At 34.2% G+C, this 18,200-nt stretch overlaps 2 protein-coding genes across 2 annotated transcripts; one reads left to right on the forward strand and one right to left on the reverse strand.

The window, feature by feature from the left end:
* The first annotated feature begins 1,261 nt into the window (after window positions 1-1,261).
* LOC130816166 (autophagy-related protein 18b) lies at window positions 1,262-10,991 on the forward strand. The gene is made up of 11 exons (XM_057682826.1): window positions 1,262-1,543; window positions 1,650-1,723; window positions 3,290-3,363; window positions 3,469-3,578; window positions 3,834-3,925; window positions 4,891-5,003; window positions 6,227-6,346; window positions 7,389-7,534; window positions 8,132-8,236; window positions 9,764-9,829; window positions 10,330-10,991. The coding sequence occupies exons 1-11, from the start codon at window positions 1,485-1,487 to the stop codon at window positions 10,469-10,471; spliced, it is 1,101 nt and encodes a 366-aa protein (XP_057538809.1). The 5' UTR covers window positions 1,262-1,484; the 3' UTR covers window positions 10,472-10,991.
* Window positions 10,992-11,142: 151 nt separating this feature from the next.
* On the reverse strand, window positions 11,143-16,415 carry LOC130816167 (uncharacterized). The gene is made up of 4 exons (XM_057682827.1): window positions 14,946-16,415; window positions 14,148-14,274; window positions 13,795-13,908; window positions 11,143-11,959 (listed from the first exon to the last, which is right to left on the reverse strand). Exons 1-4 carry the CDS (start codon window positions 15,009-15,011, stop codon window positions 11,844-11,846), a joined length of 423 nt encoding a protein of 140 aa, XP_057538810.1. The 5' UTR covers window positions 15,012-16,415; the 3' UTR covers window positions 11,143-11,843.
* Between the last annotated feature and the right edge of the window lie 1,785 nt (window positions 16,416-18,200).

Below are 18,200 nucleotides of genomic sequence, written 5' to 3' on the forward strand. Positions count from 1 at the left end.
AATCACAACAGCCCCATCGTCACTGAATAATAATTATGGAGCGAACAACTATCAACATATATTATATTTAATAATAAACAAGTATTCAATGTAATTTACATACTTTAATTGAATTCTATTGATGGTGAGTTCTATTTCATCGCGAATGGTTTATGATCATGCTCGATTATCTAAATTTCGGATTTTAATCGATTTTATTTTTATAGTTTGATTGGCTTGATTCACATTTGGTTTGAGCCAACTTCGAATACATTTTACCTTCAACGAAAACACATGGGTCCATTTATATAAAATTTTGTTCGAACCTGAGTGATTCAAAACTTTTGATTTATTTTCTCAAATCATATTCAAGTAAAAATGAGTTTGACTTTCATAAACTTATGTTCCATTTAAGTATCATTCGAAATCAATTCAATTTGGACAAATTTGTCTAATAGGTCATGTTTGAACACATCTATTCTCTTGGTGCACAAAAAGAGAACATTTTTTCGAGTCTTAGTTAGAGTATGTATTGCATTTTTCAATTAAGGTTATAAATTCAATTCTCACTTAACCCCTCTCCTCCTCTCTGCTTACACTGTAATTATAAAAAATCATTTTTCCATAATTGGAATTTCTACTTAGAAGTTAGATCTCCTGTGTGACGGTGGTATGTATGCGACCTCCTCCAGCCCAACCCACTAATAAAAAAAAAATTTAACTAAAAAAATTAATTGTTTGAAAAATAAGTTTTTAGAGTTGCCATTACAAAACTTAATATGTGTATATTAGATTTCTAAATAAGTTTTAGAATTCAAAACTTCATAGCTTTAAAGTAAACATTTTAAGCGTTGAAGTACTGAATTTTACCCTTAGTGAAAGAAGATGACTTCGGGTAAAGACTTTCCTTTTGAGTATGGATTTATGGACATTTTAATAATAATAATAATAATAATAATAATAATAATACCCCTATTCATCTTAAGAATCCCATTTGACTTTTCACGAATTTTAAGGAAAGTTAAAAGTAGAACCCTAAGGGTAAGAAAGAGAATGGTATTATGAGTTTTTAATATAAGGGAGGCAAATTAGTATGGGTAATGGAGGGCATAATTGAAAATATGATAAAGCTACTAAAGGCAAAAAAGTCAAAATTCATACTAAAAATAGAAATGGAATAACGGTGATTTAACCATAAAAGAAAATAAAACATAAAGTGTGAAAGTACATTGTTTTATTAATGTTTTTTGTACTAATAAACTGCTTCTGCGTATATCAGTCCTGAGCCCGTGTCGTAGCAAGACGTTTCGGTAAACCGAGTGTTTTAAAACTCCATAGGGTGTCGTTGTTTGACGGCAACATGATTCCAACGAAAAGCAGGCAACTAACTATCTCCAAAGCTCTTCCCTTTTGTTTCCTCTAATTCAATCTTCCATCTCTTAGAATTCACCTGTAAACATTCATATCCATTAATTTGTTTTTATGAGTGTTGACAATTTCTAACCATGGCCAACCAACTCTCATCATACCCAATATTTTGTGCTTCTTTCAATCAAGACTACAGGTTCATTCATCATCTATTTTCAGTTATGTATTTCAAATTGTAATTTATAAATTATAGAAATAAATTGATGGGTTTTCTTGTTTTCACTCCTTTGGTGTTTATGAAGTTACTTTGCAGTAGGGACGAAACTTGGGTTCAAAATATTTGATGCAAATACTCTCAGATTGTGTTATGAAAAAGGCAAGATATTTTTTCAAAAGTTCTAATTTTTTTTTATTGTTTCAAAAATTATTGACAACATTATTTGGGTTTTGTGTGTTATAATTGATACAAAATTGAGCAATTTTGTTTGTTCACATTATAGAAATTGGAATTTGCATGATCAAGTTTCTATTTTTAGGGTAATTTTGTTGTTAACAGTACAAATATTATATCAAAAGTCGTTGGAATTTTAATTTTAATTCATTAATAAATAGCAAACAAATTGATTGAATACGTACTGTAGTATGTGAATATGATAGTTTAACGCTTTGTTTGGATAAGAATTTAAGAGGGAAGGAAAGGAGAGGAATCAAAAGGGATGAGAGGGGAGTGAAAGGAAGGGGAGGGAGTAATTGGGAAATCTGCATTGTTTGTTTAGGAGGGAAAGGAAAGGAGAGTAAGATAAATATTATTTTCCTTCTAAATCTTTCCATGTTTACACTATGTTTGGATAATATTTTGGATGTAAAGGAAGGGAAGGGAAGGGAAGGGAAGGGAAGGGTAAGAGAGATTTGTGTATTTTCCTTCTAAGTCTCCAATGCCAAAATTATTTTTTTTGTTTAAAATGTGAAGGCGTTCTTCCTTTCAATTCCCTTTCCTAATTGGTATCCTAATGAGAAAAATGCAATCCCTTCTAAATCTCTCCATTATTGATTGATTTGTTTTGTTTAAAATGTGAATGAGTTCTTCCTTTCAATTCCTTTCCCTTATTGGCATCCAAATGAGGGAAATGCAATCCTTCCATTTTCCTATATTTCCTCATATCCAAACACAGTGTTAAAAGATTTGGTTTTTGTTTAGAATAAAAGATTTAATCCCTTCCTTCAAAGTGGTATCATACAGAGAAAATTATAATCCTCCAAAATCACTTCCTTTCCTTTCCCTCCAATTTACTCAATTCAAACAAGATGTAAATATGCAATGAAAGTTATGCAAGGAATATACGGGTGGAGGATGTTTGCTAGTGAGGTAAACTGATAAAATAACTATTTATCTTAGTTCAACATTTTCTTCTTGGAGCTTAAGATGAGAGTATTATTGCAATTTTTATTTGTTTGCTTGAAGATATGCTTCTTAATTTAGAATGCATATAATATCTTAAGTTATGGGTAGTATGATCTTTGAAACTGAAAGCTAGAGAATTTGCAAACTACAAAAGCTTATAGGTTTAGTTTTGTTACACAAAACTACAGAAGTGTACAAAATGTACAAGGAATAAGCCTCTCTTTTAGATGGGTCTACTCATATTCCTTTCTAATACAGATATCATTACCCTCTAACTAATTGTTAAGTCTATCATTAAGTAAAGAAGGAATAAATAAGGAATAAGTAAGGAACTTCACGCGTTTAAACTTGAAAATTACCGAGTATAAGTTAGGAAAGGCCTTACAAATCATGCAGTTTTTGTACTTTAAGATAGGCATTTATGCAAGGAGTCGTTAGTACCGTGTAATTCTATATAGAAAGAAGATCTATTTGAGCCATTATCATCTAGTGTAGCACTGTAGTAACTCATAGAGTTCTGAATTTTTGTCTCTTTGCCAGATATTGGTGCTTTCAGTATAATTGAAATGCGTTTCAGCTCTAGTCTTCTTGCTATTGTTGGAGCTGGTGAACAGGTTTTTTTTCTATATTTTTCGCTTTGTTATCATAATAATCCATGCAACAGATAATATGCGTATTTGTTTGTAATGAGCTGTTTTTTTTGCTCTTGATGCACTCAGCCAGCTTTATCTCCACGTCGCCTTTGTTTGTTTAATACTACAACGGGAGCTTCTCTTCAAGAATTAAACTTCTTGACTTCCGTTCTTGCAGTTCGTTTGAATAAGTCGAGGTGAGTGATTTAGCTCTTTGCTGCTTCACACACCAGTTTTATTTCATGCATTGATCCCGTTATTGTCCGAATTCTCCCTTGTTTGTGTTTTTGATGGAAGTTTCGTACCTTGACGGATCTGAATGTATTATTACTTCAGGTCAACTAACTCAATACATGTATTCATTGCCTAACTAATGCATGTTTAATACCAATGACTATTCAGACATATGAATGCCACTCTAATGATCTGTACTCGTCTATCTCCTGTTGCAGATTGATTGTTCTGTTGCAAGACAAGACATTCATATACGACATAGACAGTCTTGCAATTTTAAGCACAATTGATACTGTGCCGAATCCAAAAGGTGTGTTCCTGAGTAGAATTTGTGTAACTATCAAAAGCAAATTCTAGTTTTTTTTTTTTTTTTTTTTTTTTTTTTTTTTTTTTTAATAAAAAAAAAAATCTGCAAGTAGTGAACATGATATTATGAATGTATGATATGACTATAGAGATATTTTTCTCCTAGGATTTGGCAGCTTGTTTGTTTTCTTTTTGATAAAGGCATAATGGTATTTAGTAGGACTCTTAGAAATAAAATAAACAAAGCAATTAAAGTCATGGTTGATCCGGGCATTATCTTCAAATGTGGAGACTGCCATTCATTATGACCTAATTCCCTCTTCCCAAAATTGATTAGATTATTATGTATACTTACACTGACCCAAAATGCTTATCTACTTTGGAATTTGTGGCTCACAAGTCACAATATTGTTAGGCATGTATTTCACAGTAGCAAAACTTTAGGAGTGGTACTTAATATAATTACTGAGTACGTAAATTTTGAACTAAGAGAAGTGACTACCCTACAACATTAAATTTTCGGCGGGAAATTTGAATTGTAAATAGTTTCCTTTTCCTTTTATTGTACTAATTTCAAACCTCCCCGTTGGGTTGTCATCCTTATTATATTCGTGTTTGGTATATTGCAATTTCCCTAGGGGCGAAGATTGGCTATTTTGAGCAATTCTCTTTCAAAATGGTTCATTAATGGTTTATGCCCAGAACAAAGGTCTTTTACTGGTTATCAAGATGGGTTGCTTTTATATAATAAGTGCTGTGAGAGCTTAGTAGTGACTAAAATCCTGGGTTGTAACATATAGGCAATGTATTTAGGTGTCTTGTGTCGTTTTTTGAGTCAAAGGGTTGTATTGTATGGATAATTATTTAACACTTCTAAGGTTTGGTATTCCGTTTGGGAACGAAATGTGTACTTGCGTATGTTACTGTGGAACATCTTAGAGAATTCTAATCTTTGAGCTGCTATTTTAGGCCTTTGCGCATTCTCCCATAGCTTGGATGCTTGCTTCTTGGCCCTTCCAGCAAGTACAACTAAAGGATCAATGTTAATTTATAATATTATGGAGCTTCAGTCCCACTGCGAGGTTGGTATAATCTCTCTTTTATTAGTAGTTTAGTACTATTGTATCTAACTAAGAAATTGAATATTGTAGTCTTCCGTAATTGAACTAAACTATTGTGATGATTGCAATGCAACTTCTAGATGATAACCCTTATATATGTATTTTCCACTTGAATGATGATGATTATACTACACTTGTGCTGAAAAAGTTTAGTTGGTTGTTAAGCTTTGGGGTCTACTTAACTTGGATGGGTCTTATTATTTTGAACTGGCCTAATGGAGTACAATGGGAACAATGGCGAAGCCAGAATTTTAAACTAGGGGGGCCAAATAGTCGATATACTAGAAAATTATTTATATAAAAACCAGTTAACTATGAAAATTTTAAAACTAAGTATAATGAAATGATTTGTAATGCAACTTCTACCTGATGCTTCGCTAAGCACAATAACAGAGCAGGAGCCATACATTAAAACAATTTGATATTTTTTTTTTGGTAAAAAAGAAACTATTCACTTTTGGATTTTTCCTCCTCGACCTTCCTCCTGAAATCAACAATGAAAGATCGAAAGAGAGAAATTAGAGACTTGCATCACTACCTCCATCAATATACAGGAGTCCTTCATGCTTCATTTTCCTTGTTTGAGTTCTGTACTCTTTTAAAGAAGCCCATGTAATGCCAAATAGTAAACATAATATGGATTGTAATTTTAAGTCTAGCGTTGCAAATACTTGTCTGAATTTATAAAAAGGTATTATAGTTCATAGAGTCAATTGGTCTCATTCGGACAAAACACTTTTTATGCAATCATCATTTTCAGAAGCTAGCAATTGAATATTCTCTGTACAGAGACTTTACTTTATATGTTAAGATATTTCTTTGCATTCATTTATGATTATTTTTAAGAGTAGAGTTCCTTTCAGGCTGTTTGTATCTCAAGTATAGGATCACCTTGCAGCCATTGACCAGATTCAACGATGTAGTGAAACTACAACTGTTTTCCATTTATAATTGGAAATTGGCATATTTTTAGATCTTGTTGACCTTTCTAGTGTCACTTCCCCGTCATTAACTCATCCTTGATATGAATTTTATGCTTTTCTTTGATGAATAAACTTTTGAGAGATGCCCAGAAATGTATAACAGGAAAAAATGAGATATTGTCTTTGAAATGAGAGTAGACAAAAACATAAAGAACTATTATCCATTTATAATGGTGTAATTATGATGTTGTTTTGATACAGATAGATGCTCACCGATCACCCCTGGCTGCAATGGTCTTTTCCTCTGAGGGAACATATCTGGCAACGGCATCAGAACAAGGAACCATGGTTAGAGTCCATGCAATACCTGAAGGCACTAAGGTAACTGTAATTTGATAGCTGTTATGGTAAATGCCAAAGATCTCTACCTTCATTGGTTCATGTATTCATGAAGTTATTTATAGCTAGAATATGATATACAAGAATCTATTATACTTCGATATTTCAGTAAATGAAATCTAAAACACCCTTAAATGCAACTATTTGATAGTCTTGTGATTAATGGCTCTATTTTATAAATAGGACATTCTCCGTGCACCTTCTTTATTTGGCACCATCTATGATGGCAAAACACATGGGCTAAGGCTCTTAAGCTCATAGCCTTTGGAGTTTTTGGCTTGTTTGGGATGACATCTATACGCAGCATTGTAAAGCAATGAGTCTTTGAGAGTTAAATTTATTGCATGCTCAATACCTCGCATTAGAGGCAATTTTCTAGGCAAATGTTTTGGAAATACATATGCTAATTCTTTTAATAGGTCTTTTAGTTAAGGTGAGTTTGTATTTTTAGTTTCTTCATGAGAAATAGGCTTTGCTAATGATATAAACTCTCCACCTTCTAAGGGAAACATTTCCTCACAATTTTCTAGGCAAATGTTTTGGAAATACATATGCTAATTCTTTTAATAGGTCTTTTAGTTAAGGTGAGTTTGTATTTTTAGTTTCTTCATGAGAAATAGGCTTTGCTAATGATATAAACTCTCCACCTTCTAAGGGAAACATTTCCTCACACTTACTTTCGAATGGAAGGAAATTTTGGTATCTTCATTTTCTTTAGTGTGGGAATCTGGTATTAAATGTAAAGAGATATTGAATTGTGTGGATGATATTAAAAAAATTGAAATGTGTGAATAAGATTAAAGAAAGTGGTAAGGTCTTTCTATAAATAAGAAAATGAGGTAAAACAGTAAGACAACCCAAAAAAATGAGGCAAATTGGGAGGAATGGAGGGAATATCTTTGTGCTTGTAAATTATTATGGTGCATAACTAATTGATGGAATATCAAGCAGAGCATTGTTAAAGGCCAATTTTTGCACTTCTAATATATTTCCGTTATCTAATCCAGTTATTTTTTTTTGCCAGTGTTTCAGTTTTCGTAGGGGTGCCTATCCATCCGTAATATTCTCCTTGTCCTTTGGTCCATCTATGCATTTTCCTGGTTTCCTTGTGGCCACAAGCTCTTCGGGCTCTCTTCATTTGTTTGTACTTGGGTCTGGCTCAAATAAAAGGTTAGATTATATTGACTATCATCTTTTGTTGCTTATAGCTACTGCACAACATAAATGTTTACAAGTGAATGATGCCTTTCTAGACACCCAAGTGTTCCTTTCGCTTGAATATTGGACCGTTGGCATGAGGTAGTATAATTTAGTCATATCTTGTGTGTGCTTTAACTTCTTCCAAATGCCCTTTTTCGTATTCACTTCTCTCTTATAGTGAATATCTAGATATAGTTGAGAGCATTCAAAAAGTTATGACGATATCTTCATTTATTGGACAATGCTTTCTAGAGAGTTTAAATTTCGTTCATAAATTGAAACATGTTCTCGTTCCACACATGCTATGCCCCGTCCACTATCCTTCTGGTTCCATATGTATATGCATGAGCTAGTGTGTGTATAAGCCACACGTTCGTTTATTCAAAAGTGGATGGGTGTCTTTCAATGGTTTCAAGTTTATTAATGGCACAGTATTTTTTTTCGACAGCACTTTGTTTGTATTTTTTTCCTTTTTCTATTTTGAAGTTAGATGTTTGTGTCATTACTGTTTGTGCCATTTGTAACTATTTTTAATCTTAATTTTTCTTTGTCATACACTCTTTTCAGTGGCAAAAAATCAAGTAGTTTTATCGGTGCAATGGTTCCTGGCGCAATTTTGGATTCTGCACATCATCATATTTTACACAATGCAGTTGCGGAAGGAGTTAAAAGGTGTACATTTAGTATGACTTTTGAGAACTTAAATTATATTCTTTAATTAATTATTGTTTATTGATTCGTTCTAGGAATCTTTTTGATGAAAAGGTAGGAAAAGGTATCAACACTGGTTTTATTAAGAACATTAGATGTGGTGCTAAATTTAGAGATTGATAATGTATCCACCTCTTATTTTCTCAACCACTAATTTCCTCACTCACTTAATCTCGAAAATTGTATGTCCACACACTTTTGCAAACAAAAAATGTACTTTTGATTATTATGTTGTCGGTTTCAAAATCGATGTAGTTAGTATTACTAAATGTTAATTTGTCCCACTTATAAAGTTCATCACTAAAAATTGTAAAATGGCAGCGTTACAAGTAGCAAAGTGTTTGAATGTTTGGCAATGGGTGGGTTGGGCACTCTGGCTCTTTGATAAGAATTCCTTGGCCATGGAATAGGAAAGCATCCATGACATATTACCATATCTAAGCCTCAACTATTTTGACCTAAACAAAGAGTTATAGTATATTTTATATTCTTTGCCATAGATTTTAGAAATTAATATCAATAGAGTTTTGCGACATCCAAGAAACTCTAGACTAAGAAATGGGATGATTTCTACTCCTGGATTTTAAAATGGGCCATGAGTGGAATGGAATTTCTAAAGGTCAAGGGGATCCTTAAGGTTGGATGGGAAAAAATTAACTTCTTGAATTTCGAGGAGTCTGGCCAAAACACGATTCTAGTTTTATTTTTATTTTGGGAATTTCCACGTGGTAGACACATTTTTTTCGGCCCACGTGGTGAATGTAAGCTTTCAACTTTTCCGCATGGTAGACAAAAGGAAAGTGTTTTTGTTAACTTTACGCTATTTTTCCCGAACGTAATGACCATTTTTTCAAAAATAGACGTCACGATCACCCGAATTGGCCACATATTTCATAATCCAGTCGAAATGAGTACATTTAACCAAAAATTTAACATTTTGTCAACTACATGGAAAAGTTGGAAGTTAGGGTCACCACGTGGATTTATTGTCTACCACGTGAAAAGCTAAAAACTTAGAGTAACCACATGGAATATCCCTTTTATTTTTTATATTTATTTATATCATAGGGTAAAGTAGACCAAGGGAAGGGGAGGGCTAGTTAATAATCGAACCCAATATCTTACCTGGAATAATGGTACTTGCTCTCCAACTGAGACAAGAACCAAATTTTAGTTTTAATGCTTAGGATACAAGAATATAGCTTTCATGTTGAACCCTTGAAAATTTATTGCTTTATCGAGAATCATTCTAGTGTTTGAGGACTTTCTCTTTTATCCTTGTGACAAGAGTTTGATTCTCACTACCTATATGAAGTATTTATTCCCTCTTCCTCCTTACCTGTAAGGATTCTCTAGCCTAACCCGAACAAAAAAAATGTTGCATTATTATATTAATCTCTAATATCTCTCTGTTCATGTATGTTTCACTTCGTTACAGAATGATCTCATGTCCTGTATAATCTCTTCTCACTTAAGTGTATTCTGCAGTTATGCAGTGATACGCAAAGTACAGAAGATTAACGATGCCTCTATGTCAGAAGCGTTTTGTTTCAGGTAAGCTATGCGAATCAAATATTTTAAGATCACTTTTCTGTCTCTCTTTGTGTCCTTACCTTTTGTATCAATTAATTTATGTATTGATGATTTGATTCTGTAATGGTTGAATTTATAGTGCATGAAATGTATTTCAATATGTGACATGTTTTTTCGAATTTTTTAAGAGGATGAAAGTCGGTATTTTTATTATTACTTACAATGATAAGACTGCGTACATCCTACCCCGAATCCCACTTACGTGGAGCCCAGTTAATACTGTTTGTGTTTGTGTTTGTCTCAGTAGAGGATCAAAATAACAGCGATAAACAAAGATTATCAGTCGAGCATAAAATGTCGATTTATCATTAGTATTAGTGTCATTTCATATTTGTACCGGCTACCGATCGTTCCTCTTTTCCTATGTCGACCATACTGTGTATATCATGCTGTCTAGTCATCTCTGTATTGCTCTAAGTCTACCATATTTGACGACTACCAATTCATTTTTCATTCGGCAGGGCCTCTATATCTATTGTTGCGTATGATGGGTACTTCCGAGAATATATATTCAGCATCAACCATAAGAACGAGACTTCATGGACTTTAGAACGCGAGTACAACCTATTGACAGCGATTAGTGATATTTCGACCAGTTCCTGAAGTAATTTTGATGCATCCTCGGATTATATTATGACCTCTTAGCCGATATATTGCTGCATAAGTGCTGACATACTATCATGCCTGTTGTCACATGATTCACTAATTTTTTCGCAAATTGCAAATCGAAAAAAGCAATTAATTATCGGTTTATTTGGATATTCTTGGGCCATTTTGTGAATTCATAAAGCGAATTAGCTGACAAATTGTGTTACATTGGTCATGGCGAAGTAAGTGATTTTCTTGGGTGAAGGTGGCTAATACGCGGATGAAGCTTCACTTGCAAAGATTTATAGTGGTTGATTAATAAGAATTTTTTAAAATTTCTGCTACAATGTAAAGTTTAGTGTCGTCACTGTACAGTTAGTAACTAAACATTATACGTTTGTTTAGTGTTACATTAGTTCATCAAAAGAAGGTAATAAAAGAATGGTAAATGTTACCCTAATTTTATATACTATAGGCATAATTTTGTAGTGGTTTCTTCATTTTACCCTTCTCCCTTAAAACATTATATTGTGTTTAGTAATTAGTTTTTTTATTGATTTTTTTGGTTTGCTTTAGAATTTTGACTTTTTGGCTGGTCAAACGGCCAAAAAAACATTTAGTAAATGACTATTGACTTAAGCTAGCTGAAAAGCTAGCTTTTTTAAGTCAAAATTAGTGACTTTTTTCATTAGCTTTTGGTTTTTGGCTTACTTTACTCTAATAAACAGCCAATAACCAATAACTAATTTTTTAGCAGCTGACTTAAACAACTAGTTTAAATAAATGGCTTATCAACTAATACGTTCAACTGGTTAAAATATGCTTATAACTCCAACTAACATCTATTTGACAAATAGACCTACTATAGTATGTTCAATGACTACTTTGAGGTAGATTAAGTACTAAAGTTTTCAAGACATAGGAAGAAGACCACATTCTTTACTCGAGCATTATCAATCTATATAATTCAATAGCTCTTCTAATATTCAATGTCGAGTAAAGACAAAAATATACTCCATAAAGCTCAATAAACGAATCAAAGATCTTGTATTCTGCAATGATTCTTGTTAAATGACAAGTAAAACAACATTGCAGTCAGTAAAACATAAGTTACAAGCAACTTCCAGCCATCATAATGCAATTTGCATAAAATAAGTTTGAGACAACCACTAATCTTGTAATGCAATCAGTTTCTGAAGAAAGAGGTTGCTAATACAACTACCAACCAGCAGGCTAACTCGAACAAATTGAGTGGCAGGTTTAGTCCCTTTCGTTTAGTCGTCGAGCATCAGTAGAAGCTGTCCAAAAAAACGAGCCAAACAAAGTTTCAACCCGGAGTTCCAAAGCTGCTTCTGTTTTCGTGCATTGCAGATATGCATCAAGTATACTAGCGTTGAAACGAAATAGAGTAAGAACCAGTGTTAGGATCCTTCACGGCTTTGAAGTTGTCAATACTCATTCCAAATCGACCAAGTATGTTGTTTCCCATCTCCTCGAGCTTTCCTGTACACAATGCAAGATAACATGCTGAGCTTTATATTTATAACCCAACTAGTATATACTATTGTAGTTGATGGTATAAAATAGCAAAACTACAGTTAAAAAGAGCAAACCATAAACTATACGCCTTCCATCCTGCTAGTTTGCTTGCCACTTTGACCGACAAAGGCTCTCGCATTTTTTTGGTCAAAGGGAATGGGGAAGCGGGAGTACATATAAACATTTTCTGGGAGGAACGCAACAAAATGCAACCAAACTATTCCAATATAGTGCATAATTTTATTTCTCATAGCAAATTTGAAAAAATGTCTTCCTGCACTAGTAACAGTTACTACCTCCATCAGTCCATCCCCATGCGTTTGGTCCCATATTTCTTTTTGGGGTCTTCCCATCAAATTAACCCATTCCTATTACAAATTGGTAAATTGGGAGCAATATTCCATGTGTAACTCCCTTAGCTCACCACCCTCAATAAAAAGGTACTATAGCCATTAGAAAATGTGGTAAACTTGCAGAATGGAGAGATTATTAGAAAGTTGGTCGTACCAGAATACTCCTATTAGGGTATTCAGTATCTACGAACAATACAACCTTTTTAGTTGCATAACAGATTCATAATACCAGCTCCAATATTTACAGTACTTGCATAAATAAATGATGGGGTTGTATATTAGCAATGAGCATCATAGTTTCAATGTTGAAGCAACTGCAATCAGTACTGGTCTATTTAGCAAGTCTTGGTACCAAAATCTTAAGAAGTAGAAATTATTCAAATCTTGTCAGTGCTCATAATGAACTAATAGAGGATGATTATCTGAAAACTTAGCTACTGAGTCTCCAGCAGAGAAATCAAGTTTATTCCCCAGATCTCCCTCGAGTCACTTACAAAGGAAAAGTAAACCATATCATAGAACTTCGAATGAATCATGGCTGAGTTAAGGCATCTAATTTCACTAAAGAAGCCAAATTCTCTTTTGCTAAAAGTTTCCGAACAGAGGCTTCCAAGCCTGCAAGGCAATTACTCTAGTCAGGAAACAGCCCAAGCCTGACTCCAACTCTTGAAATGGGCTCTATGTGATGATACGAGACAACAAATAAAACAAGCAATTTGCAAAGTTTGATGATCTTGATTGTCGAATCCATTTTTTCTCTTGCTAAATCACTCTTTTATATATACTTCCAAGATATCATGTGAGCATTGCCCGTAATTAAGCTATCTCTTGCAGGAAAGCATTGACTGTCTTACTCAACAATCTCTTTTTTATTCAGTTTTGGTTTTCACTTCTTTGTACCTCGTGGTGAGATTAATAAATTTAGAGATTTTCGCACCATAACCAAGTAAAATAAATTTATGTTGATCACAACCTTGAAGTACTTTTTATCAACGCCTACGTGGTATTCAAGGGTAATAAAAACAAATTTTATATTTACAAGAGTAAGGTCTTGCACATTCGACCCTCGAAACTATGCCTAGGCGGCATAGATTTGGCATTGAGGTGATGGCATGTTGTTATTATGTTAATTTGTTGTATTCAACTAGCTAATGAAGGTTGCAGCGAACATCAATATAGGGAAGAAATACAGCAGAGCCACAGAATAACAACTTTGTTGTTGTTGAACATATACCTAATCTGAGAACATGTAGAGAGAAGACTATCTATAGCATCAAATGTCGATAAGCAATGAAATCCCTTACAATTTTATATTTTAACATTGGAAGATACCATGAAAAATAGTACTTAATAAATAGACAAAATTATGCAGTAAGAAATCATCACAAAGGAAGCCAATGTAAATAAATGAGTGCAGCAGTGAAAGCATAACAAAGAAATCATTACCCATCATTTCTTCCTTCATTTTTTCCATCTTTTCTCGGGCTAATGGCTCCAATTGGACAATGTTTCTCCTGGCCTGGTCATTTGAAGGTTCCTGCTCCAAAATCTTTTTCATATCTGCAAGAAGAAAAGAAAATCCACCAAAAATGGGACAAATGCAGGACTTGATCAGAATAGTAAAAATAATTGGTGAGAAAGAGAAAGAAGGTGAAGGTTAAAACATTAAAAAGAACCGATCCATTTAGCAGCAAAAGTAATAGGCAAAAAATCTCAACATACAGAAATTCAAATTCCTTTTTCAGATGAAACAGCAAAAAGAAAAACAGAAAACATGTCATAGCTAAATGGCAGCTCACCAGAGATCACTTCATCATATCGTTCAAGTTTTTCATAAGCTTCTGATCTCCTAAAACGAGCTTTAACATATGCTGGATTTAGTTCTAAAGCTTTTGAACATTCCTTAACAGTCTCTTCATACTTACCCTGAATGAACGAAATATACAAGGAATGTAGTTAGGGTGTTAGACAGCTAAAAAGAACATATACAGGAGACTGGAAACTTCTCTGGTAGAACCACCACACGGTTCTTAAAGGCAGCTAAGTGGCTAACATAAAGAAACACATGATGCTTGTCTTCGAGTGCAATCTAAGGCCCTGGCCATTTAATCTAAAGCCTTGGCTGTGTAATATCCCATGCATGATGCTTGTCTTGTTTCCAGAGAAGTTTCCATCTTAAAGAAACACAAGAAACTTAAAATGCTGAGTGAAAAAGATCGAACCGCCTAAGAATGAAAGAACAACTAGAGCATTAACAAAGAACTAACAGAAAACATGGAAACATCTCTTAGTCATTGACGCAAACTTTTGAACTTGAAACACATGCTAAATGCTTTTTTCAACCAAGTTGATCACCTCAAGATCTTTGGAGATGTTTGATGGAACTGGTTCACTATTAGACCCCATAACTATTCTCTCCCCTCCCATCCACCTCCCCCTTTCCTAATTTATCAATGAAACAGTTAATTTGCTGGCAGCCACATTAAACACAAGCCTTCATGTTTACCCATTCTCTCTAGTCCTCATAAAACTAACCAACTTTCTCAAGCTAACATATCAGTCTATAAGTCTATAGTTAGTAACAAGCAACAAAATACCAGTTTTGAGTGACATGTTGCACGGTTTGAATGGCATATGGAACATAGCTCAACTGATTCTGGCATATCAGGTGCTATTTGTAAAGCAAATTCATACTTCGACCATGCATCCTCATACTTCCCATCTTTAAACAATACATTCCCTTCTACTTTTGCATCATTAGCTTGTGCTAGTGCCCTCTGTTAACCACCAAAACAATTCACTCTTAGTTGAAATCCATAAACATATCCACAACACTCTTAACAATAGGAGCAAATTATACAACAACATTCCACTACCCTAATGTCATCAAGTAGTTCCCACCTAAGATAGGGTTTGGAGGGTCGGATGTAAGTAACCTAACAAAGAGGTTGTTTTGATCGACCCTTGGTAGCAAACGTCACATGCAACTTCACATAAATAAGAATACACATGATTTTGTAGGAGCAAACTATATTATATAATATAAAAACTGAGATCACTTAAGATACGAGCTCCATAATACTCTTACACTTTCCATTATAGATGTCCTATATCATCTCTACACTTCTATTGTACTCCCCTTTTGGTATGGTATTTCACCCACTATCTCTTTTACTGTTAGAGTATATAACACATCCTTGGGCCTCAATAATAAACTTACGTTTTTGGTTGAGTTGGTTCCTTTACATGGTATCAAAAGCCAACGTGACAAAATGTCACGAGTTCGAATCTCAACCATCTTGGAACATTTCGCACCAGGTACGCCCAAAGGGCTCTCGTGTCATGGGGCGTGTTAGAATATATAACATATCTTGGGGCCTCAACCATCAGCTTAAGCTTTTGGATGAGTTGGTTCCTTGACATTTACTTTATGTGTTTCCTCACGTTCACTTTCTTACCCTTCCTTGTCCTCACACTCCCAAAGCTACCTTCAATAAGAACAATACGGAATGGAAAGAATAAAGAAAATACAGCATTGAAGATGTGGGAAAAGCTCAGGAGCACACGACTTACAAAAGCGTTTCTCAAAAATAAATGGGAACATCTTATAATCAACAATTCTTTCTGATGACAATCGTACCAGAAGACCACATTGACCAAGGTAATACAGAATAGCACAGTGACGAGATATGAGCATCGTAGTGTGCCTCAGATTTCAAAATTTCACAGATTTCAGACAATTAATTATTACGTTTCATTACAATGATAAACAACAAAAAGTATGAGCAATACAAAATTCAGGAGAATCAAACAGTATAAATCCATCAACAAATAATCTCATACTACTAGTAAGGGAAAAAGTCAATCTTTAGCAGAAACAATCAACTCAAACAATAAAAAGTATTTTTGAAAATTGAATACACTGTTCAATTAATATAAAATTAAAACGAAATCAACCGGAATTTGTTAATCACTTAAAATAATTCTAAAACCTAACCTGTTTCAATTGATTATTATGGGAAATGATGTTTATATTATGCAGTTATTATGCAGTTACATTGCAGTTACAGCAGTTACATTGCAGTTACAGCGGTTACATTGCAGTTACAACAGTTACATTTTGTTAGTTACTATAATTGAATGGTGCTGTATTCATGTATATATAGAATATAATACTTTGTAATAAACAAGAAAAAAACAGATCTGTACTTTGATAAACCAGAAATTCAATTATTGTCAATTCTTCATGGTATCAGAGTCATAGGGTTTGGATCCGGAAAAGGCATCATCATCTACCGTTTCTTACCTTGCAAATGGTCGATTTATCAGATTTATCAGAAGAGCAAACACAGCAAACCCTAATGTCAATGGAACAGATGGAACAAATGTTTCAGATGTTCCAGAAACTCAACAAAGCAAATAATCAGACTGAAAATCCAACATCACTCAAAATTTCAGAGAAACTTACATACCACAATTATACAAAATGATGCAAGTTAATGCACGTCGCAATTGGAGGTCGGGGGCGGCTCAGCCACATCACTGCCGGACCCCCTCCACCGTCAGACCCAAATTATATCCAATGGGAACAAAGAGATGCCATGGTCATAGCATGGATAATTGAAAACACAGATGCAGATTGGGCTGGTGATCGGGACGACAGGAAGTCTACCTCGGGGTACTTTACTCTTGTAGAGGGTAATCTAGTCACTTGGAAGAGTAAGAAACAGAAGGTAGTTGCTCTGTCTAGTGCTGAAGCAGAATTCAGAGGGATAGCGAAAGGAGTTACAGAAATTCTGTGGATCAGGAAACTTCTAGGAGAGCTAGGCTTTCACCAGACACAGGCAAGTCTTCTATATTGTGATAACAAAGCAGCAATAAGCATCTCCGAAAATCCAGTCCAACATGATCGAACGAAACATGTAGAGATCGATCGACACTTTATCAAGGAGAAACTAGAAAGCAAGGTCATCCGTCTCCCTTTTATTAGATCTAAAGACCAACTAGCCGACATTCTCACAAAAGCAGTTTCATCAGAGGTCTTCAATAGCACTTTATGCAAGTTAGGCATCGGTAATCCCATGACCTAACTTGAGGTGGAGTATGGGAAAGGATGTTTATATTATGCAGTTATTATGCAGTTACAGCAGTTACATTGCAGTTACAGCGGTTACATTGCAGTTACAGCAATTACATTTTGTCGGTTACTATAATTGAATGGTGTTGTATTCATGTATATATAGAATATAATACTTTGTAATAAACAAGAAAAAAACAGAAACTGTACTTTGATAAACCAGAAATTCAATTATTGTCAATTCTTCAATTATCATCAAAAGCGTCTTCATAAGAATCGTCTTTAGCAGCCATCAATGGCGCAGACTGTTCTCCTTCATCACATCGGTGTTGCTGTTGTCAATCTTCTTCATATTCATCATCTCCTCCATTTTCGGTGCCTCTATCGGAGAAATGATCGCCTTCGCTAGCAGTTTCGAAACCCTCGGATACTTCTTTGTTGATTAAGAAACTCATTTGGAGTTCATTATCGCTGGAATGGTGGTTCTGATGGTTTATCACTGGTTCTTCTGCAGGTGTTGGTTCAATTACCACCATTTTTATGAGGTTTACAGAAGAGAAGATATCCAGTAGTAAAAGCAGGACAAGGAAGACGGTAGACGCCAGGAACAAGAGTTTTCTTGGGCTAACGAATTAAACTACCAAATAACTCTCTTTAAAATTGGTTCCCCACAAAGTAAATATATATGCATTCTTCCAAATAACTCTCTTTCCTTTCCCTCCAACAAACTCAATACAAACACAATATTATGCTTAAGTCATTATCTATTTCGACA

Source organism: Amaranthus tricolor, chromosome 6 (genome assembly GCF_026212465.1).
Source record: "Amaranthus tricolor cultivar Red isolate AtriRed21 chromosome 6, ASM2621246v1, whole genome shotgun sequence".
NCBI classification, from domain to species: Eukaryota; Viridiplantae; Streptophyta; class Magnoliopsida; order Caryophyllales; family Amaranthaceae; genus Amaranthus; species Amaranthus tricolor.

Coding starts and splice junctions, on each gene's coding strand:
- LOC130816167 (XM_057682827.1), bottom strand. CDS start 15,011: ATGCCAGAATCAGTTGAGCTATGTTCCATATGCCATTCAAACCGTGCA. Junction 14,275..14,945: donor CAACATGTCACTCAAAACTG/GTATTTTGTTGC, acceptor TCGTTCATTCAG/GGTAAGTATGAAGAGACTGT. Junction 13,909..14,147: donor ATATGATGAAGTGATCTCTG/GTGAGCTGCCAT, acceptor TTCTTCTTGCAG/ATATGAAAAAGATTTTGGAG.
- LOC130816166 (XM_057682826.1), top strand. CDS start 1,485: ATGGCCAACCAACTCTCATCATACCCAATATTTTGTGCTTCTTTCAAT. Junction 5,004..6,226: donor AGCTTCAGTCCCACTGCGAG/GTTGGTATAATC, acceptor GTTTTGATACAG/ATAGATGCTCACCGATCACC. Junction 9,830..10,329: donor TCAGAAGCGTTTTGTTTCAG/GTAAGCTATGCG, acceptor TTCATTCGGCAG/GGCCTCTATATCTATTGTTG.